At 40.3% G+C, this 23,530-nt stretch overlaps 3 protein-coding genes across 3 annotated transcripts in view; 1 reads left to right on the top strand and 2 right to left on the bottom strand.

Moving 5' to 3' along the window:
* Positions 1-2,839, top strand: part of LOC118776358 (iporin-like) — a 33,679-nt gene extending 30,840 nt beyond the window's left edge. Inside the window, exons 12-13 of the mRNA XM_036526671.1 lie at positions 31-201; positions 488-2,839. Of these exons, the coding sequence (XP_036382564.1) occupies positions 31-201; positions 488-683 (367 nt within the window). The 3' untranslated portion in view covers positions 684-2,839. The remainder of the gene's footprint in view (positions 1-30; positions 202-487) is intronic.
* A 5,746-nt stretch (positions 2,840-8,585) lies between these two features.
* On the bottom strand, positions 8,586-12,596 carry LOC118775941 (C-C motif chemokine 20-like). Its single transcript, XM_036525921.1, has 4 exons — positions 12,398-12,596; positions 10,167-10,290; positions 9,743-9,863; positions 8,586-8,692 (listed from the first exon to the last, which is right to left on the bottom strand). The coding sequence occupies exons 1-4, from the start codon at positions 12,453-12,455 to the stop codon at positions 8,654-8,656; spliced, it is 342 nt and encodes a 113-aa protein (XP_036381814.1). The 5' UTR covers positions 12,456-12,596; the 3' UTR covers positions 8,586-8,653.
* Positions 12,597-16,378: 3,782 nt separating this feature from the next.
* LOC118775965 (C-C motif chemokine 19-like) lies at positions 16,379-19,801 on the bottom strand. The gene is made up of 4 exons (XM_036525963.1): positions 19,734-19,801; positions 17,356-17,476; positions 16,766-16,908; positions 16,379-16,417 (listed from the first exon to the last, which is right to left on the bottom strand). The coding sequence occupies exons 1-4, from the start codon at positions 19,792-19,794 to the stop codon at positions 16,404-16,406; spliced, it is 339 nt and encodes a 112-aa protein (XP_036381856.1). The 5' UTR covers positions 19,795-19,801; the 3' UTR covers positions 16,379-16,403.
* Positions 19,802-23,530: the final 3,729 nt, after the last annotated feature.

Below are 23,530 nucleotides of genomic sequence, written 5' to 3'. Positions count from 1 at the left end.
GTTAGCACCCGCTGATTTCCCCTGCTCTAGGCTGCCGTCAGGTTGGCTGAGTTTGGACAAATCAGTGCTGGACCTCGTGGCTCAGACAGTTGGGGCGGGGAAAAGGCCAGACACCCCTCCCCTTCCTCCTCCTCCTCCTCACCAGCCCCCGCCCACAGCACAGCAACCAGAAGCACCGGCTGCCAAGCAACACCCACCACGGTAACAGAACACAGTGTTTGTGAACATGACATGAGTTTTGGTTTTGAGTTCACTGTTTCACAAGAGTTTTCACAGAGATGGATAAGACCTGTAGTAGCAGTGGCAGTAGATATGTCATTATTGGTCTTCTGAATATAGATTTATGGCCACTATTAGCAAGACTGAGATGAGAAGGAGGGTCTGGTTGTTCATCTTGCTTTTTGGTTGTAAGCGTATTGGATGTGTAAGGGCTCTTGGCTGCGTGAAGCATTGATCACCCCTGTCTCTCCCCTGCTGTGCGCATTAGGGAGGTGCGAGCCCTGTGCCACCATATCGCTACAGAGCCGGGTCAGCTGAGCTTCAACAAAGGGGACGTCCTGCGGGTCCTGAGCCGGGCCGAGCCCGACTGGCTGCTGTGCGCTCAGGGAGACAGCACGGGCCTGGTGCCCATCATCTATGTCACACTGACGGAGGAGCCAGAAGAGCCGCGGGGGCCACACTGAAGAGAGGGGGAGTACCAAACACTGACCAACGACTGACTCATTGGCTAAAGGAAGACGCCAAAAATCCGGCAGACCAACATGTAGATAGGCTGAAAGCGCTATTCTTACACACACATGCGCACACACACACAACCACACACACACACACACACTATGCAGAGGGGAGCCCCAGTATAGATTTCAGCTAGGCAGTAGATCACTTAAAGGTTCCCTCTGTCTGTCTCCTTGTGTGTCTGTCTCTGTGCCCTTATGCATGTTGCAGAAAGGAGATAGGATGAACTTCAGGGCTTTAGGAGGGACATGACAAATTCATCACCCTTTTACAAAACTTTGTGAGCAAGGAGGGTTTATTGAAGGAAGGGGGCTAGCTGGTCATACTGCTCTTTAAAATTTTTTGGTATTAGCCATGGAGGTCAAAACTACTCTAGACCTCTAGAGGACCAGAAATTGATGTAAGTCCAGTGCTTAAATCATAAAAACCACAAGAAAGATATTTCTGTGTTTTGGAGTGAATGGTTATCAAATTTAGTCTTGATTCAGTCAGTTTAATTCCTATATTCAGTTTCCAGTATGGTGATAAAATCACATTGCACAGATCATGTGCCATGTAGTGAATTATTGTCACTAATGCCACGTGAGGATACATGGTGTTTTTGCCAACAACGAAATACTATATTCAAACTATCACATGGTTTATTTATCTTATCTATATCATGTGCAGATATCTAAATTCACACTAAAGGATGAAACAAAGTTTTGTATGGGTGGCTTTTCACTCCTATTTTAAGTGGCCTTCCGGGGCACTGGAGTCATTTTAATGTACAGTCTATGTGTTCTAAACGGCCACAAACCATTTTAATATAGAGATGCAAAAGCTTGGATGTTTATTCCATAGAAGAACACACTGAGTGATGTGTGCCTTGAGAGCTGGAGGGTAGAAATGCACTAGGTGTGATTCACCTGTACGGTCCAGCACAGAGCAGATATGTCACAGGTCACAGACAGGTCACAGCTGACTTGCAGAAGGTCAGAGGGCTCCCTGCTCATTGGACAGATGTTTTTTTTTTTTAATCGGCTTGTGTTTGACACACAGGCTCATGCTAGAGGACTCCCTTTAACACTCCGTAATCGCACACACCATAGAAAAGTACTGGTTCAGTTTGGGGCTGTTCTCCTGCTGCACTGCACCATGGGAAATAAACAGCCCATGTCATTATTAAGCTCTTATACTGAGAGACAGTCTGCAAACTTTTCTCTGAGGCACTTTCACAGAATGAACATATTTGCAACAACAGAACTCTCAGCCTGCCTGTTACACTGGTGACAGGAGCACCACAACCCAACTGCCCTGCTTCTTGGATGAAAGAGGCCTGTCAAAAAGGGGGTGGGACTTTCTGCATGCGCCCCTCCCAGCAGACATTCTTTAACCAATCTCTGCAGCCCCTTCCCTGGTGGGACTTCTCCATGCCAGAGGGAGTTTTTATTAATCCAATAGCCTGCAGAGATTGTGCGATAATGTCAGTAAACTGAAATGATGTGTATACTGTGTGAATTATCTATGTGTTGCATTGAATTTATTTATTTGACTAAGGCAGTTGTTTGCTCCCAAAGGTAGCGCGCGTGCTCTAGCCATGTAGTGAGATGCAGGGCTGCGTCGGTGGATGGCGAATGACAGCGTGAATGAAACGAGGTCCTGAAGGAAATGGTAGACAGAAAGACAGGACTTTCTGCTCACAGCCCATCCCATGTAATCTTCTGAAAGGTCAAGGGTCAAAGGATCAAATGTCAGCATCTGGAGACAGAGGAGCAAGAAAAAGGGACAAGGTGCCATATTGACAGGTGCCATAATGGTCACCTCTGAGACCACCACCTTTCAATGGCGGTTGCTTTGGATCAGAATTATCTATATTTACTGTTTATAAGTGTTTATACTCGCTAGACTTGAATGTGGCCTTAAAATAGAGGAAACAAATGTGTATCAGAGAGGTGAAGCCAATATGGTAGCAGGTCCTTTCTGTACATGGCTAAACCAAACCACTGGATTGAGCTACTGGATTGAGCTTCTGGATGTTCGCCTTGGTTTCCTTTAGCTCCCCTAAATCCACCAATTGTTAAGTGGTGTTGTTTAAATGTTTGAATTTTAAGATTATCTGAGGACGAACACAGTCATTCTGAATACTCACTCAGCTAATTTTAGAAATTAGTAGTCTATGTCTAAAAGAGATTTATTTATTTATTTTTTATCTGATTCATATTTCTTTTTTTCTTTGTCTTTTTTTAGTTAACACTAGTGCATTATTCCATTCGGTTTTACAATTACATTATTTTTGATATTGCTTTTTGTAAATTGTAAAAAACATTTATCATTTCAAAATTGTAAATATATATATGATGTTAATTTAACAGCACTTTTGAGGATTTTGAGGAGGAGGTGTGTTAATTGTGTGTTTTGTCGTTAAAAAAAATTAAAATGAAAAATATGAAGAAGTGTATTACTCTCTGAGTCCTCATGAGGCACTCTTGCACAATTTCACAACGCCTACCTGGGAGTGGATGGGCTGCAGGACAGGTGGCGCGGGTACGGAGGTGGTGACGCGCTTTTGGGCTGCTGTAACTGCATGAGAGTGTCTCTGTTCGCCTGTCAGTAAAGCTTTGCCTCTCATTTGCACCCTTTGCAGAAATGAGAGGGAGGTAGTTATAGTGCAGTTGTTTTTAAGTAAGGAGCAGATGAGGAGTACGTGGGAGATTTAAGGGGTGAGTGAGGGCACTTGCGCCCCCTGGTGGACGTAAAGACTACTGCCTCAACCTGTACAGTTAATGGGCTGGTCTGCTTCTCTAACCGCTTGATGTTTGCGCTTTCAGGAATAAAAATGTGTTTGTCAGCAAGGGAGGGCCACACACATCCATTGTTATTTTGGACTGTTCCCTTCCTGTTTCCTGTCAGTTGCTCAGAATTACACTGTCATACCTGCTTGTACATACTTCAAGTGGCACTGATGTCCTCTTTTGTCCAGGCAAAATACAATGTATGACATCAATATAGTATGGGTATTAATAAAAAAGATGCTTATGTAAACACTGCTTAAACATATCTTGTGTTTTATTGCAATTCTCTTTTATTGCAGTTCTCTCTGTTTGGCTCTCCTTCTGCATCTGCATCTATATATTCTCCTTCAGATATTATTTTTCTTGCTGTACTCTGCCTGATGACACTCAGACCCCTTTCTTCCTCTTGTTCCTTTCCCACTCTAACCTGTTTCTTCTTTTCAGCCAGACGGAAAGCAGCAGTAATATCAGCACTAAATCAGCGCTCAGTAGGGCAATAAGTATGTGCAATTAGCACCATTTCAGCACTGGTCTTTAGATGTAGTTGCAGAGTCTCTTTCTTCTTGACCACTAGATGGTACTATTGGTTTGAAGGTTATTTGGCTCCATGAGAGTATCTTTACATATCAAAACTTTTGCTTGGACAATTGAAGCAGCAAATAAAATACTTCATTTTTCCTGTGGTATATTCATTACTGTGTGAAAGCACACACCTTGATTATAAATTATTGTTTACCCATGTTCACTAAAACACCTGTTCACCTCCCTTTATGGGAGATGTAAGTAGCTCATCTGGTTTTTGCATGCTTTCACACCCAGAATAATAATATAGTAGCAGAAGGAAAAAAATAATTCTTTAATGAGTGTCTAATCTCAAACACAGGGTGGATGGAAAAATGTAATTTCCATCAACCCACGTATTTTCCAGGGTGTACATATGCCTGAATAGCTAGTTTTTGCTGTTGTGTAGTTTTGTTTTGTTTCATCAAGGTGAATGGAAAAAAGTATAGCTCTCACTTCTGGAAAGTGAAATGTTTTGTCTCGGTTTCTTTTTTTTTTTTTCCAATGTGCCGTTAAACCATCTCCCACCCACTCCATTCCTGTGCTCCCTCCACCCACAGTCACACTGTGTGTGTGAGGCGCGGCGCAGTGCAGTGCAATGTGGCCGCCACCCGGGGTAGGACTTCCTACCTGAAATTTTCCAGTGTCAGTGCTTCCTGCAGTAACTGCAGCATGCCAAAAAAATGCACCTGTATCTGGCGAGGCCTAGCGGACCACCTGTGTTTCCTGACACGTCATTGAGCTTCCTGACAGCTGGACGAACGCTGTCTGTCACGTTTTAGAGCAGCTTAAGAGCTTCCCTGCACAGCCACTTAGGCTCAGTTCATTCAACCACTGAAATGGAGCCTATCACACAGACATTGTTGCTTTGGTTCAGCGTGCAGTAATGGTTACAAACTCAAACAATGAACACGCTCTGCTGCAGTATTTGAGTGGCAGTGGCTTATTTAGCGGTTCCTCAAACAGAGTTTCGATTCATTCTGGAGGGAGTTTCTCTGCCTCATTTGCAGAAATCTTACTCCCTCTGTCTTGCGCAGTTCTGCTTTGTTTACATTTCTTTCTGTTTTGTTTTTGCTGGTGTACTCTCTGTTGGCTCTTCTTCTACTCAGGCTTAATATCTTCTGCTCACATTTTAAGAATATGGAAAAAGAGGGCTGCAGATTCCTGGCTGCAGAGACAGGAAACAAGGTGGTTACTAAAAACAAGAGGTGCTTGAATATGAGAGCAGAGTGAGGGGAAAAACAGTTTGATACGAACTGATCTCGCCTACAATATCAATGCAACCTCACGTGAGTGTTTCAGGTTGGGTGAATATTGCATATATGTATATGAGTACAGCCCCTGTTTGAACAAGCCTCCCATTTAGTTTAACTTATAAAAAAAAATCTGTGACAGTGAAAAAAAACTGACCACTCGTCTCAAGAAGAGTAACATAGTAGTATATCCTTTTGCAGTATTGTATTTGTCGGCTCAGTCATTGACCCTCTCAGGGCTGTTTCCTGTGTTTCCGTGTTGGTTTTGGAACATTCTCTGACAGTCATGTTCCCTTACTATTTATAATTGTTTGACACTAATGTCGGGAGTTGATGTGTTGGTCTGATGGTAAAACTGACACCCTGTAATTCTCTGACATGTGGAGTTTTACAAAGAGTGGGAGGCACCAAACCAAAGGGAAATGTTTGTTAAATATATTATGTCAGTACTCCCCCATTTCACAAACATGACAGGAAGAGAAATTATTTCATTCTTGGTAAGAGAGGGGCCCACAGCCCCTCTAGCAGCCACAACATGTCCCTGAACACCCCATGCAGGAATTAGTGGTTCTGGATAGTTTTAAATAGTTCAATGCTCAGCTTCTGTTACACAGAACAATTGTTTATCATTTTTACTTATCATGAATGCAGTTGTTACATTTATACTGTGCATGTTAATTTCTGTTTTAAATTGTTAGCCAGTTATATTTGCTGCTACACTTTCTATAGTTTTGTGGCTGTTCTTGCTAATAGAGCATCATTGAATTGAACAGAGTTCGAAGGAATTGAATTCAAGTGAACTCCAAGATGTGACTCCAAGCTCCTACTAAAGGCAATCCCATGCTGGAGGTGGACTGGGAACCCGGCAGGAAGTGAGGTCACTTCAGGCTCCACCAGTACCGCCCACGTCTGGTAAAGAAATGCTATAGAGTTAACTGTAGAGTTCTAAAAATACTACTTCATTGGCCATTCCTGCCCGCCTGCAGCATAAAAATGTCTTCAGACTGGCTGAGCCAGTCTTCCAATGATCCTTCAAACCAGGTAAGTATTTTACCTGGGACCGGAACGTGCACATGTAAAGAATGATGCCAGTGATCAGCTAACACCAGGCAGCAGTGTCACCCATCCAGTTTGATTTTAGTGTGCCCGCTCATGGACGTGGTGCAGCCCTAAGAGACAGACACACGAACACAGGCATGGACTCCCGTGTGCATGCATGAATGCCCACAGGCACACCTCTGGGTTTCGACGGGTAGTTCAGCTTAATGCGTTTCCTGGGATGGGACATGTGTTGCAACAGGAAACATGGAGGCATACCACAGGGCTGTGGCCCGTTTTGTGAAAACAATGTGACCTCATCTTGACATGTTGTTGTGACAGTCCCATCTGGCTGTAGCTTATTCTTGAGAATACAGATTTATCTGCTCAGCAAATCATTTGACTACCTGTGGATTATTCAAATGATTTATTGAATCATATCCTGACTATGGTTGCTTCACTCAGAAACACAGGGGCTTTTATATGTCTAGGGACTTCTCCTTGGAAAAACACCAAAAACATATACTTACACTTACAGTAGATCAAAATCAGTATTCACAAGGTGCAACAAATAAATTCTTTTATTTCAGGAAGTTGTTTGACTGGTAACTCAATGAAGTATGTAATGTTATCATCAGAAGAAGAATGAACTCCCCATTAGATCTGTTATATCATATCAATGCATCTGTGTAGATGTAATATCATAAAGGCCCAGATACATAATCTGCTTTTCTCATTAAAGAAAAAAAATCTACAAGCTCTGTGACCTAGACCCTTTGCTGTAAATATGTTTGTGGGAATGCTGCAACCTAAACTGTTTTTTTTTAAGACTGCTGAGCCTTTTGTACCCTTTATCAATGTGTTTTATTTTTATGGTGGATGATGTATGGCTTTCTTGTGTGGGAGCCAGGGCACATACACACCTGTGAGAGGAAAAATTTCAGAACATGTTTGATCAGTGCATGTAGAAGGAGAAAAGTTCCCATGATTCAACTGGCGTTAAAGCAGCTCCATCATTGTGTTGTGATGGAACTGGGTTGAATTTTCTTGTTAGTATGGTACCTGTTGTTTCTCTGTATGATACCTTTTGCTCTGCTGTCTGTGTTCTGGGTTTCTCACTATATTGTAGTTGACCCCTATTCACTAACTGTTGGATTGTGTGTAATTGTCTTCTTGTTGTTTTTCTGCGCATGTGCATTGGTAGAGAAAAAAAAAAAACATTTCCTTTAAGATTATGAATACCCTTTATTTTAAAAAAAACGACATTCAAATGGATCCCAAGGCACAATGGTAGAAATAAACTTATTTAAAAAATTAGCGTATCATTCATACAGAAATGATTGATTTTTTTAGTCATATGAAATCAAGTACAAGTACAGTGTCAGTGGGAGATTTATGCACTGGAAATGAGCATTAAAGTAAATATATGCTAAATGGAAACAAATGAATTCTGGCATTTTAATACATAGCAGATTGCTATGCAAAAGTCATAAAGTGACAATAAAAGGCTCGATATATGTTGCATATAGATCTTCACATAGTTCATATAGATTTCACATTTGTTTTACATCATACAGATATAAAACTGTTACAGAACTCTTTTTGCATAGTTGGTTATATATGGCACTGATTGACAGAACGTGTTCACAGAAGTCTCCACTGGCTATCAAGTGATCCCACAATGGAAGATCATAATAGGAAATGGTGGTTTCCTGAATCTAAAAATGGGTAGAACTTATTGGTTCAAACAAGTCAGTGATTTGTAACTCCACCCACTACAGGGTTCATGAGGCCTAACTCTTCTGTAAATGGGAGATCATACAGAGCCACAATTAAATCCAAATGAGTCCTGATTGGTAATGTGTTTTTGACTGGAATCTTCTTTCTTCATACAATGTACAAATGATTAAGGCAAATTGTGGGTGTTTGCTACATTCACAGGATGCGGGTTTTGCTGGTGGGCTTGTGTGATGTTGTAGATTTAAATTCCAGAATTAAACTACAGTTATCACTGTATGAACTGACATCAAACCACCCTTTTGATACACCTACCACCATTTACCATATTAAAACAGTCAAAGTAGGAAGAAGGAAAGAAAAGTGCATCATGTAACATAAAAATAAAAAAGATCACATTACTTTAGCTTTTTTTCTGTTCCCGATACCCATACCGCTGAAAAAACGACAACCTGTAATGTTTCTATCACTGTGTATCGCTGTTCCCAGGATGGGCATGGGCATTTAGTTTTGTTCTTCTTCTGCATTTTCTGTTCCCAGTTCAAGCAGTTTGGCTCAGTTATTTTCAGCCTTCAAGCCATTGCAGCTCTTTGGCTGTGAAGACAAGGACATAATGGTCTTCAGACACATGTGCACACAAACACATACACACACATTGAAGGACACCCTATACTGAAGTCCATGCTGGCCATGGGCAACTGCTTCAAAATTCAGAACTTCTTTTTTATGAAAAATCTTTGTAAACTCTTTTCATATGGTACTGACCTTACTAAATGTGGTGTTCATTTATATCAATAGTTCATTTGAATGAATTCATTTAATAAATTTGAGTTAATGAATCATTAATTAATAATGCATTTTAATCATTTTATATAATAGTATTAATGATTATTACCTCTATTAGTTGGGTTTATAATTCTAATTTTACAATTATTTTGTATTAATTAATTTTATAATTTTTCCAATAGAGAAATTCCTGATAAAGCCAACACAGAGATATTCATTTGATTCTTGATTGACAAGTTTGGAATAAATTAAATTAACACCCTTTTATCAAAATTGACTTTTCAGTTTCTATGAGTTCCTCTATTACCTAAAATGGTTTGCAAATTCCAGAGAGAATTAGCATTTTTAAGAATAATGCTCAGCATGTTAGGGAATTTGTTATTTTCAATCATAACTTTCACAGTGTATAAATAAATAACTAAATAAATAAAAATTGAAAGGCTAACCTTAACCTTACTTAACTTCATTTTATGTGTGTGAGACACTGAACATCTACATAGTATTTGAATGCAGTTCTAAATGGAGGCTTGCTAACTCTGCTGTTAAATTGCTCCGCAATTAACTGTGTTCTATGCATTGAGGTCAAGGTCAGGGCCCCGCTGCTTGTTTTCCATATAAATAGCTTTCCGATTATTCAGTCTCTTCAGTGGTAACGCCAAAGGCGTCATGGATTCAGCTGAGGAAATGCACTAAGAGTACAAATGGCACGTCTCTCGTTGGAGGCATGGTGCTTAGAGGAAGCGCAGAGATTTAGAAACCTCTGACTCATGAACCCTTCCCCCAGTCTCGCTGCATGCAGTGGGCTGGAGTGCAGGATTTCCACGGTCGTTGAGCGAACAGCATGGGCGGCGGAATTACCCGGAACTTCCTGTTGCTGCACCACTTCATCTTGTTGTCATGGAAGGTGATGAGGGTCTGCACCCACTCCACAGTCAAGGCAACGGGAGCACACAGCTTGAGCCCGCGCTTGCTTGTGAAGCTGGAATGTGAACATCAGACATAATTGTTTCTTTTATACTACCACTATCATTTTTTGGCACAATTTCCAGTTCTTCCCTCTGTGATATCCTACCGATGTTGAGGTACCTCTTATTGCCTGTCTGTGAATATTCCTATGGCTGCTCATGGTTATTTCTGTCTCAAGTAATTGGCTATTTGCATAGTTCTTGCAAGGCACCTTTTAGTGAAATATCTAGACTTATGAAGTACCTTCCCAGAGCATGATCAGTCTGTCAAAATACACATGCGTTGCATGAGATATTCCAGCCAATGAAATACTCACATGGTAGCACTGATGTCACATCCTTGACCCTTGACCTGATGGTGGTATCCCTTAATGACACTCTTGGGTATCTCTTTGTCGCTGACCTTCAGGCAACAGTCCAGCACCAACTCTCCCTGAGTCACTATGGGAAGGAAAAAGGCAAGGGAATAATTAATTAATCAATCAATCTGTTACCCAACTAATTGACTGTTCAAACAATCAATTGCTCAATCAACCTACCAAACAGTCAGTCAATCAATCATAAATACTATCTATTCAGTAATAACTGTAATGTCCCATGTCCCATGCTTTTTCTTTAAATAAAAGAACTATAAAGTCAGAATATCTCATTCACATGTAATAAGTTTTGCCTTGTCAATGTCATGCATTGAAACCAAATAACTTTTCACATTAGACGTAAATGGTATTACATATCCACATAGCCATAGGTTGAGTTTCTTTTTATGCATTTTCGATTTGTGAGAAGGGAAGGTGATTCTGACAGTTGGTCGATGACTAATCATGGATCAGTGTTTTTGTTTTATTTGAATGACTTGAGTGCCTGGGGACACACTCCCTGGGCTCAACAGCAAAGACAAGATTCATCTCATCTTATCTGTTCCTTATTTGTTTTGCTCCTCAATTAAACATGTGGCATTCAGCCCCTCCCCAGCCTGGTTGTGCACAATTGGTAGGCTGTGAACAGTGTTCTGTTGAGAGCAGGGTAAGATTACTACCCTGTTAAATCTGCTTTCCATTGTTTGATTAGGGCTCCCACATCCCTGCTCACATCTGCTGGATAAAGCATAAACTGTTGTAATTGCCTTCGAAATATGGCACATGGAAGCGATATAAGAGGGTTTCTCAGCAGCATGCAGCTATCACATCATTTCACTTGTCTTGTTTGTCACAGAGAAGGCACTGTACTTTCCCTCCATGGAAACCCCCTTGCTGGTGGACACTCTGTTTGCATTCTCATCTTATCTTGAACAAATAATTGGACATGTTTAAGAATACTCACATACCCATACACACACACACACAAACACACACACATGCATATCTGCCTATAGAACATAAAACTTCAGCTGCTATTGAAGGAGCTCTGATAGCCTTCACACGGGTGTTTTTCTAGTCTAGTAGCTCTTATGCGGGAGTAAAGCTCCTCACTGCTGTCCCTACTCGATGAGGATCGACCTGAGGAGAAAGACAGGGACAGAGAGGAAGACTCTAGGCATACCCTTTCTCCAGAGAGGCTTACACTCCAATGAGGTCATTTCTTGTGACACTCCAAATATGGAGTACTTTAACAGGACCCTGTCCACTGCCTGAACCCTTTATCTTGAGCCACACAACATCTTTTGGCAGTAAAAGTTAACAGAATGATTTCTGGGTAAGGGCTTAAGCTCTGTGTAGAAGTGGCACTGAATGTGTGAAATGCTGTACAATGTGTATGCTCTTCAGCTGTGCAGGTAGACGCCTTTTTCATTTATACTTACAATATCACAATACTTTCCACTATGCCTGAAACCTGACCTTGCTTTAGACTGAAGCCCATTAATTGAATTATTCATTCACACCAAATGTTGGCAGTATTGTTTTCCTTGCGCCTGTGTTCCTTCCCCCATCTGATTTGTATACAGACTCAACAGTACATGTTGTAAGACTTTTACTGATTTTATTAATTTGTTTCAAGTTTTATTGTTTTTTAATTACATCAATACAGTATTCTTAATTCTCACAGCCTCTACACAGATGTAATTCTACAATAGTAACTTAGGTCATCAGATAAGCATCTCCTTGGATGCAAAATATACATTTTCCTGTCATCCATAAAAATCTGTAGAATATGTTTTTATTACAAACCTCTGCTGGTTTATCTCTTATCCAAATATGTTTGCTGCCTTATACATCTGGACATTTGCCAACTATAACTGAAACTGCACTACCACTGGGACTCAAACCTGTAACCTTCTGGCAATAAGCCCAGTGCTTTAATTGCATGACTGTCCACTGCACTGAAACCTCTCCAAATGGTTAAAAAGATTAGCCTAACAATTGCACCGTTGTTTGAATTCACATTAAAAAGAAGCTTTAATTAACTGAGCCAGATGGGCATGTTCTGCTCCACTGAAACCAAATCAGACTAAAAGTCAGCCATCAAAGCTTTACAGTTTGGGAGTTCATGAAACTCCTCACACACTAAAAGAAAGAACACCCATACACACAGAGTTAAAGAGAGGACTTACGGCAACAGCAGTAGAGGAAAAGTAAACAGAAGCAGAGGGTAGAGATGCGTGGAGCCATGGCTGCGTTGTGATGTCGCTGTTCTGAGGTCAGTTTCTTGTGCGCAAGGTGAGGGACCCTTTCCTGCTGTCTGTTCTCTCTCTAGTGCTGCTCTGGACTCAGCAAGCTGAATGGAGGCTCTTGGCTCTTTATAGAAAACATGTAGGTGACACCACCCCTTCACTAATACCTCCCCCCCCCTTCCTCTTGTCTTTCTTGGTGTCTGTCTTTATTACTGTGGACTATCACAGAAAGGGAACCAGACTAGCAGGCTTTTTTTTTCCATATCTTTGTTGCATCAACTCTTTCCATCACTGAAATACCCCCAATGAACCAGGTCACACTGATCAGAATTTCAAAAAAGTTTGCCTGGAGAAGGAAGGTGCTTTCAGAACAGAGCAGTGGAGGTGTGGTACACCATCCTAAATCTGTTTTCTGAAGATGATATCAAGCCTTCAAGTCAATCACTTGCCTTGGCAAAATCTTACCTGAAGTTTAAACCCTGTGATTCCTTAGGTGCCTGTGTCACAGCTGAGGATTATACATTGAGACAACTACAGGGGGTGTATATCCAAGTCCCTATACATCAAGTCTCTTATCAAGTGTAAAAGTAACTGCAGGTGTTTACAGCTGGACAGTGGGATAGGGACAGTAGGATAGGGACAGTAGGATTGGGATAGGGAATTTTAGTTCAAGAATCCTTTTATGGAAACAGCTGTCATGGGGTCTTTTGCCCATGAAGACTTGATTAGTAGTCACACATTTGTAAGAAAAACTGCTTCCAGCTCTAGTCCTGACCCCAGTGCTGAATGCAGTGCCCACCAGAGGTTTTAAGAAGGCAGTCTGTCTGGGCACGTTTAGGGTACAGCAAAGCAGATTCTGCAGAACCGGCAGTACGGTCACATGTGGCTCCATTGACTGTGTGTGAAGATGTCTGTAGATGTGTGAAGACAACTCTGGAAGAGTACTTCAGTCCCTGGTGAGCATAATAAATGTGAAAAAGCACAGCTGGTGCCAGCACTAAAAATGGATTCTTTTTATTTGTGTGTCCGTAACAGCACAGCACAGCACAGCCTTGTTTAGTTTCATTTTCCTGAAATCCATGCTTGGCTCCACCTGTGCATACAACAAGCATTTATTCATGTTGCATTTCCTTCTTGTTTCACGGCTAATGAAACTACAAGCAGGGGCCTGGCGCATTTCCTGGTCTGAGGTTAGGTTTCATTAATGTAGCAAAGTGGAAACCATCTTTCGGGTTCTGTGCTCAGATAAAATCGCAATAATATTCGCCCTTGTGTCTGCTGATGTATTGTCCATTGCAGCCAGACACTACTCTGCAGGATATCAAATCTGACTTCCTTCCGTTTACTGTACTTCTGTGTGGAGGAGACTTCAGATGGTAACTAGAGGTTCTGGTGCTGTACATGCTGGTGTGCTAGCTATGGGATGCCTGTCTTGTTCACAGTGAGACTACAAACTACAATACTTCATCAATGGCAGAAACACACTTACCAGTGCAAAGGTTCCTATGACAAAGTTCATGTTAAAAAAAAATAAAAATCCTTCTTGGAGTTTAAGTATTGTTCTGATTGATCATCCTTATTAGTAATTTCATTGGTAATAAGTTCATATTTCCTGATTCCAAATGATGTGACTGCTCTTCAACAAAATGTCTTGGTAAAGGTTATTAAGGTGGCTAATTTATCATTATTTATCTAACTAGCTATTATTTTGTGGTTTGTCATAAGCCTCAGTATTATTCCAGCATGTAAATTCAGTACATCTTGTAACTATCTATCTCACCAGTGAAGCAATGATAATTAGCTAATACTTGTATAGTTATTTTGGGTGTTTGGGTGTAAAGCCCTTTAGTTTTGAGAATCACACTGTAGTTTTATATTATTTATTACTTATATTAACATCAGCCAATTACCAAAAAATGGGTGAGAAAAAGTAGATCAAAAGCACTTTCTAGTTTTGGGTTAGCCAGAGAAAGCTAGCATACAGAATGGGCAATCAGAAGACAGAAAGAAATAAAAACTTGCACATCAGGAAATCCCCTGTCAGGAAATTTTATTGTATGCTTTGTCAGGTGTGCAAAGCTCAGCCCACTGGACTGAATCTCTTTTTGGTAAATCGAATATCTTTGTTACAACTATTGGCATCAGGTTGACTGAATGCACAAGACACAATATGTTTTTGAAGGAGAGCCTAGTGTTGGAGAATTCATCTGGGAATGAGCTCCGTGCAGTCAGAGTGCTGGGAAAGGGACAGAGGAGCAGCATTACTGAAGCTGGGGGTTTCTGTACTGTAAAATTAGTGAATTTTACGAGAAGTTTTCATGTGTCAGCTTGAGTTTATCTATCTAACTCTCCTCTCTGCTCTGAAGAGTCCTCCATGTTTGGGAAGCCAAAAAATCACTTGGCTTTCTGTGCTGAAAAAGAGTGAGGGGCTTTCCATGCTCTCCCTCCTCTGTTCCAAATGGGCGGCTATTTCTGCCAAAATAACAACCTTTTTTTAAACTTGGGGGGCCTTTTACTCTTGATAAACTGACATCATGCCCTTGAATTCCTTTGTTTGCTTCCAGCTGGCCCTCACATCATATTAAATTGGAAATTTATGATGTTCCTGCAAAGCATACACATTTTGCGTGAAATTAAAAAAAGTTATCTAAAAGTGTTTGACTCACACAATTAATGCCTATTAAGTGTTCATGATAATGCAAGTGGTAGTGAGTCAGTGACTGTTTTTTTCTAGCATTTTGTATGCATTTCTGAGCCATGATTTTTTTTCTTGCATTTACAAGTAAAGTGTTGCTTAACATTTTGAATTTCACAGGGTGGATTAATTTTTGCTAATCCCACCAATTTTTCTTTTTAATTCCATACAGACAAGCAACAGAAATAACTCAATGATTGAGTGCCCCTGTGTCAAAGCTGTCAAAGAAATCTATATATTTTTGTATTTTTTACATATTTATGGGTGAGGAAGACAACACTGTATGAAATGCATTGCACAGGTATTTGCCCTCAGCCAGGCGATAAAATTTTCTTCCATTATATGTATTTCTTTCTGGACTGATCTATGGAGTTCTCTTTGCAATCCAAGGTTAGTTACCTGTATTGTCTGCATTCTTTTAGAAGTCAATACTAATTGACCACATGAGAAGCAGGTACTAGAATTACAGGGGCACGCATGTATTTAAATTGAATAAATGACTTTTTATTGGGAAGAATAAAACATGGCAAGCCATGGCTTGGATTCACATTTTAAATAACAAACAATTAAGATAGATTGATTTGAACACAAGTTTTTACATGAAATTCCTTTTCACAGCATATAATAGATAGAATAATAGATAGAAATAAATAGAAAAGTAAACTGGTTCTGTTTTTGAAGGCAAGACTAAGTTGACCTTTCCTATTGAGATTACAACACATACAGGCTATACCTATATCCAGCATTGTAACCCTGGATTCAATCAACATTCTGCATTAACTTTTCACATTTAAATATTCATTTTACTTTTTTATTTACAGACACGGAAATCACCTAAATTAATGACAAAAAGGTTTTATTGACAAAAGCATCACTGTGATTTATTTTTATATCAAAGCTGATATAACAGCTGATATGACAGATATTGATTAAATTCAAAGGGTCATGCTTGATATTTAAAAGCTACATACAAAAAGAGAGAATCATGAAATAGAACTGTCTCATATGACATTGTTAGAAAATGTCATTAATCTCCATTAAATGTTTGCATGAAATCTTTACGATAGCCACGATTCACAAGCAAACAAAATGATGAAAAAGAAGCAATCACAGCAGATTCTTCACGAACTTGAGGAGAGAGCTGGTACAATATTTCTCTATCAACAGTAATAATGAATTGCCTGGCCACTGCCTGGATTCCACAGCCCAGAAACAAGGGCCGAATGGCGCAAAAGAGACAGCAGAGTGGTCCTAACTTCTGGTTCCTGTAGAGAAACACACAACCCAGGAGGAAAAACCATAAGAAAAGAGAGGCTATCTTGGGTTCACAATCTTTGAGCTGCAGACAGGCACTGGGGAGGTCATTGTGGTCTGGGACAGCTGCAGGATAAGCAAGGTTGGAAGGAGGTCAAAGCAGTGAGCTAGAGTTATGTGGCATGCCACACACAGCACTGATATTCTGATAAACCTTAACCTGAGAATACTGTAGTCCTCATATCAAGCCAACATGAATTTCTGTAGTTTGTTTTGACTGTTTTATTCCTTTATTTGGGATGTTTGTAGGTGATGGGTTTCACAGAAAAGTGGATATATTTTCCACAACATTTTCCTACCACGTTTCTTCTTCTTTTGAGACTTTGACTTTTTCACAGGAGGGTGTTTTGGGTCATTGGACAGTCTGCTGATGAGTTGGGCCACCCAGTTGTTCCCGCTAGGAAGTGGAGCACACAGTCGAAACTCCTTTTTGGTGATGAACCTACAGGCAGAGGGGTCATTCAAGGTTAATCACAGGTGTAAAAAGGACCAGTAGTGAGAACACCTATGCCTGTTCCTCCTGAAGTACATCCCCGTACTCAGGTGTACCTCCTCAAAGGTAGCTCTCTCAACATTATGTTCCATTCATTTTTATTACCATTTTATTACTCATTTTATGACCTTTACAACATGACTTCATAGCATGAGTTATGGCTAATTATCAGAATTCCCAAAATTACACCCCCACCCCCACCCACAAAAAGAACATTTTCTCAATTTGCCATTCACATTTTCAAACTAATAACTGGGTAGAATGAATCCCATTCTGAGGAGTGTAGGCCCCTAGAGCTGATCCCTACCTGTTGAACCAATAAACCAAAACAAGCACAGATCACTGAGAGAGACTGCCATATTGCGCATTTACAAAGCCAATGGTGGTGGCACTCACAGTGTAGCTGGAATTGGGCAGCCCTCCTCCACAGTCTGCATTTTGTAGGATACCACTACTTTATGGGGAATGCGCTTGTCTTTGGTGGAAAGACAGCAGTCCTGTGCTTCATCGGTGAAAGCTGCAGAAACATCCACAAATGTTAGACCAGCCTGCCTCCTACACACCACACCCTTAAAGCTGATTGAAAGCATCGTGGAGTTAGTATGCTCGTCTATGTACTTAAACATTTCCAAGCTGCATACTGTATTTGTACAAACACAAATGCTCTGACCTTCAGCTATAGGATATGAGAAGAGAAGAAAGTTTAATGAAAACAACAGCCCTTTCAGCCCACTTTAGATCATTATTTTGCTTGTAGTCTAGGTTGCATGAGGCACTGTATTGAGTCTTTGGTCTCTGCTTCCACTACAAGTCTCTGTAAGTTGTCCTATGCACCAATATCTATCTGGGAAAAAGGTTCAGCAGTCTTCAGCCATTAGCATCAGCCATTAAGGTTGAAGGCTAATGCTAGTAATGCTTTCTTTGAGCCTTTTGATTAATTGAATTTGTGCTTGTGTCTGTTTTTCTTTTATATCCCATGTTCCTTATGTTCTCACCATTCTGCATAGAACATTTTTACAGGAAAGCAGCTGCAATGAATATCTGGACTTTCCAGGGTTTGCAGACAGCCAAGAGTGGAAGGGGGGCTAGATTGCCCTTTGAGCCACAGATCTCCATACACACAGGATTTCACACTGCATTCTGAGGAAAGAGCTTGGCGTTTAGCACCAGAGCCCACGTGCCAAGACCTGAATCACGCAATGCGTCACATTTGCGGGATAAGGGGACTGCAGACTCCATCTCAGAGCTGACAAAGGAACCGGATGTAACTGTAACTGTGGCTTTGTTTTCACAGGGGCATCCTGGAGGTGAGACCCCACGACTCTGTGATTTAACCTGCTGGCACCATCCCAGACCAGAGCTCTCCGGCACAGACCCAACATCCCACCAGGCTGGGGGGCCGTGTCCAATTGCTGAATTAAAGCCTGTCCTGAAGTAGGGCTCCGAGCCACTGATTTACTGGATAAACCTCTATATACGATGCCAAATTCTGTGCCCAGAAGAGCCAGGAGTGTTTCCTCTTGGCACGACACTGCAAAAGGCTTGATAATATCTGATGCTTTAGAGTGGCTTGTTTTGGGTTTATCTGGAGCCTTTAGCTCAGCACAGACCACAGAGCTCTGCTAGGGGACTCATTCTACGCTTCCTGCTAGAAGTCACTCATTCTTTACCACCCTGACAGACTGCTGCATTTGGCTTTCCTGCTGAGAGAGAAAAGCTTGACCTCTGGCCCCTGGCTTGGACATAGGCCCTGTTATGAATGCCTGCAGAACTCTCTCCTTATCTCTGGTGAGGAATAGCTTCATGATAATAATGCTGAAAGAGTCAATGCACTGGCTGTAGAATAAATCTGCTTCCCTTATTTATTTCTTTATTATTTTCTCTTTTTTTCTTTACTTTCTCTGCATCTCTGATGAAGTCATTCCTACTTATCAGATATGTGCAAATCTTAATTAACAGCAATTAGAATAAAAATGTACATATTCTTACCCCATGCTAATACTTGCTCAACCTGTGAAACCTTCCTGCAGTTAAGATGCTGCAGTGTGTCAGATTGGTTGGACACTACTGAGCTGCTATGGCACCTATACCTGAATGAATAATAATTTATTTAAACACACTCAAATAGATAATTATTCATTCAGTGAATCAATCCATCATTTTTTATACCAAAACTACGAGACACGGGAGCAGTTTCTTTCATCATGCCATCACCTTCATAAATAGCCAACCAATATCATCTGCTGTGTCATAACTACTCTTGTTTCTTCAGTTAGTTATGACACCCTGCTTCACATCTACAAATACTGTATTGTGCAAATACTCGTACATCACAATGTCATTCCCAGACGTGATGCACATTATTGTTGGTTGCACCACCAGACACACTTGCACTTTATGTATATTGTTTGTCTTTTATATAATCTGTATATTGCTTGTATATTGTGTATTGTTCGTAAATAATATGAACATTGTCTGTATATTGTCTGTATTGCCTGAGAGATACCAACGGCCGGAACCAAATTCCTTGTGTGTGAAAAAATACTCGGCCAATAAATCACATTCTGCCTCTGATTCTGATTAATTGACTAGTCGAGATTATTATTATTATTTTTGTTGATGTATTGTGTATATAAAATGCCTTATTTTAATATGCATACATGAAAGCAGCATAAAGCTTGGTGTATATTATATACTGTTTTTACAGGTGCACATGTTGGCATTCATGTTGTTTGCAGGTGGAGAGTGAAAGTCAGTCTGCTCCAGGGTCTTACCTGCCACGTAGCTACAGAGGACAGAAGCCAACAGGAGGAGCGCTGCGCCTCGTAATGCCATACTGTTCTCCTGCTCTGCTCCGGATCGTCTGCCGCACGTGCCTGTGTCTGTCTGCGTGTGCCGCGCAGGCCTGTACACCTACTGAGCACAGGTAATGTGGCACAGTTATATATAAGCACACCTGAGTTTGTTTCACTTTCGTTATGTGTCAATGGTCCGCTTATTGCCGCCCACTCCCGTAAATCCACACAAGGTGAACATACCTCCCTCCCTCTCTCACTCTCCCTTTCTCTCTCTCTTCAGTTATCAAGTTTACATGTCCAGGCATCACTTTCAGCTTACTAGCTGAACCAGTAAGGGACCTCCCTCATTGGGCCAGGGTGGTATTATACATCAATTTAATGGAGGGACTGTAAAAAAAAAAAAAAAAAAAAGAATCCGGAGATCAAATATTCCCTCAATCATAATTCATGAGGCATGCAAGACGAGACAATACCACAGCACATCTTTGGCCTACACAGTATTTTTTATGCTCTTGTGAATTAATGTAGACATGCTTGTACATTTGTAAATACAGAATTAACTATAGCTCACTTTCACTGAGGCGTGACCAGTCTCTTTTCAGCAGTGCTTGAGCAGTAGTTATGTGCATATGTAATCTGCTGTAGTAATTCAAATAGTGACCTTATATGCAAGTTTTAGAATGCCTCATGAAACAGGGACACTACTCTTTTTGCCAATGAATAATTCCTCTGTTGGCACCATCAGGACTTCATAATGCTTGTCTGCTGTAGTACTAATGCATTCAAATAGTGGTCTGATATTCAAGTTATCGAATGCCTCATCAAACAGGGATACAACTCTTATTCCTGATAATGAATAATTCTTCTGTTAGCACCACCGGGACCTCATTTCTTCCTAATTAAAACATAACCCTAACCTTCAGCCATGGGAGTAAAAGGAATTATTCTTATAGTATAAATATATTGACTCTGCATATGCAATTCTGACATATCAGAGCTGTGTTGCCCTTGTTAGCATCCAGTTCATATTTTGTGGGTAAATTTATCTTTTTTAGTGTTCAGTAAACATGCATACAGTTTCACAGGGCTGGGAGCTGAACAAGGACCTGCACGCATGCGGTTTGTTTACAGTGATTAATTCTGAAGAAAAAGGAAGAAAAATGGAAACAGAGAAGAAAGCCAATGTTGTAGTAATGGTTTCTTACTCAGCAAAGTGGAGAGAAACCACAAAAAAACCCACAGAAAAACCCACACCTGTCTTTAAAGGGGAAATGAAACACTACAATGAGTTTTTTGTTATGGTTTTTGTTTTATTTATTTATTTTAGCATTTTTCCCCTTTCCACCCAATTATGCATTAAGCGTATCACACCTGCAACAACAACCACTGAACCCACATGTGCGCAGGGTGAGATGCATGCAATCTTCCAATACACACTCATGCCTACTGAAACTGTTTTTCACACTACAAATCCCACATGGCACCGGGAGGCAAACACCATTAGAGGATAGGTGCTTATGACCTTATGACCCTATTCAAGCAACTTATCGACGTCTAAGTCCCAGGGTGTCAAGAGTAGAGTGACGAAGGAAAACTGGCCCAACTACCCACCCACCTATCTGTTTACCTGCTCTGCCAATGTATTGTTATTTTAGAACAAGGGTGAAATTGCTTATGGCATAAGTTTTATTTATATACTTTAGATTATTATGTTTTGTGGAGATCAATTATTATTCTAGATTTATTGCACATCAAGGTATCTGAACTGGCAGTGACAGTGCTATCTGAACTTGGCTTGTTCTGCCCTGAACAAACAGGGCTGGGCTAAATGATGTGCATCAGGCATGCTACCTGGTTAGTGATGCCTCTCATTAAACCTTAAACAGCAAAACAAAGTCTTTGTAGCTAGCTGTCAGGCTAGTCAGAAAACACAGGTCTTTCAGTGAGTTGAATAGTGAGATTGCATGCTATAATTGGCAATGTTATACCACTCAAGTGCCCCGCCACAAAAAGCCACCAAAAGACCAGCCTGTTTGAAAAATATCAATGGAAATATGATTAATTAGTGGACAAATTTTACCACTGCAGAATGTTTTCAAGTAAAGGTGTAACAAAGGGAACAACTAAGCAATCAGCCCATCTAATAGATGCTATTTAGCTAACATCAGCTAGCTAGTTCATGCAATTTTAGTCATTTTAGTCATCTAGTAAATATATAAATGCATGATACGCTGTCACATTTTTACATGTTTTTGATGTGTCACTTTCCTTTGTTTGGACTGACATCAGCAACATCAGCATTAATGGCCACCTGCGCAATCTCCTGGGGGGAACTTCAGAAAATAGCATAGCTTGAGGGAATTTTCCAGGAGATGACTAGCAATTCTGAAGAAAAAAAAATCACATCTTCTGAGGTACAGTATTTAACATGCAAAAAAAAAAAAAAAGTTTCATTTCCTCTTTAAAACCTGAGAGGACAACAGCAAGCGGCTTAGAGAAGAGGCTAAGCTTGGAAATAAAATAAATAAATAAATAAATACTTGTATTGTGTAATAAATAAATACTTGTATTGTGTGTAATAAATACTAATAAAAACTTGAGTGTAAACGGACCAAAGGCCATTTGCAGTTTACAACAACTTAAGAATGGCTTCCATGTGATTATGGCATTTCTTACTTTGGCCCCAGGCAGACCATTAGATTTCCTCTGTGGAAGAAATTGCATGACATGTCTTATCCTGTATGTAACAGAAGCAAGGAAGTTTCAAACAGTAGTATCAGATGTCTGCCACACAGAGATATGACTGTCAAATGATCCATCATTTTTGAGTTATTTTCATTTATTTACTAATTAATTTTAGTTGGTAATGTTAAGAGTTCAGGAAGGCCAGGAATGGACAGGGTTCTATATCTAGAGGAAGTTAATCTGATGGAAGTTAAGTCCAACAACAACAGTCCCTAGAACACAATCCAAAAAACATCACAATACTAAACGTAAAATAAATATCAAATACTAGAGATATTAGCTGTTAGGCGATGGGGATTGAGGTGGAACCGAGATGCAGTCTGAAAAGGTGTGTCTTTAGTCTACATCAGAGGATGGCAAGCGATTCCACTGTCCTAACATCCGTGGAAGGTTCATTCCACCACTGAGGGACCAGTACAGACAGGGATTGTGGCTAAGAGGTGTGACCCCATCAGGATGGGACAGTCAGTTGCCCTGTAGATGCAGAGTGCAACAATTTTGATGGGACATAGGGTTTGAAGACCAATTGTAGGTATTACAGTTGTTTTACAATTGCTAACAAGCATTTATCTATACTTAAGACACTTTTTCTAAACTCTTAACACAGCAACACACCTACATTACACAATTAGCCAAATAGTTAATTTTCTGCTCAAAACCACATTTTGTTCATTAAATGAAAACTCTACATTTCAAAATGCAAAAAACTTTCTCTACATACACTAACTCTATGAAAACACGGTAAACCCGACTCAATATCAAATCATTCTTTCAAAACACTAGCACATGTTTTCTATCCAAGAGGAACATATTGTCAATCATAGCACAATGACTTTCAAAATACTAACAGTTGATGGCATTATAAAAACTGCATTACTTTTCATGTTTCAGTTCTACCTGCATACTATATACAATATGAAATCCATTGTTTTTTATAATTCAGTTTCCTTTTACTGTAAACCACTCTACATTTTTTGGTTGAGTGTGGAATGTATGCATTTTTGGCAACATACTATCTAAAAGTGAAT

This window comes from Megalops cyprinoides, chromosome 4 (assembly GCF_013368585.1).
Source record: "Megalops cyprinoides isolate fMegCyp1 chromosome 4, fMegCyp1.pri, whole genome shotgun sequence".
In the NCBI taxonomy this organism is placed as follows: domain Eukaryota; kingdom Metazoa; phylum Chordata; class Actinopteri; order Elopiformes; family Megalopidae; genus Megalops; species Megalops cyprinoides.
The sequence above is the reverse complement of the archived record's forward strand: the minus strand, read 5'-3'. Positions and strand labels throughout refer to the sequence as shown.

Coding starts and splice junctions, on each gene's coding strand:
- LOC118775941 (XM_036525921.1), bottom strand. CDS start 12,455: ATGGCTCCACGCATCTCTACCCTCTGCTTCTGTTTACTTTTCCTCTAC. Junction 10,291..12,397: donor TTTCCTCTACTGCTGTTGCC/GTAAGTCCTCTC, acceptor TCCTTCCCATAG/TGACTCAGGGAGAGTTGGTG. Junction 8,693..9,742: donor GCAGCAACAGGAAGTTCCGG/GTAATTCCGCCG, acceptor TTGTCTTCACAG/CCAAAGAGCTGCAATGGCTT.
- LOC118775965 (XM_036525963.1), bottom strand. CDS start 19,794: ATGGCATTACGAGGCGCAGCGCTCCTCCTGTTGGCTTCTGTCCTCTGT. Junction 17,477..19,733: donor CCTCTGTAGCTACGTGGCAG/GTAAGACCCTGG, acceptor ATGTTTCTGCAG/CTTTCACCGATGAAGCACAG. Junction 16,909..17,355: donor TGCCCAATTCCAGCTACACT/GTGAGTGCCACC, acceptor CTCTGCCTGTAG/GTTCATCACCAAAAAGGAGT.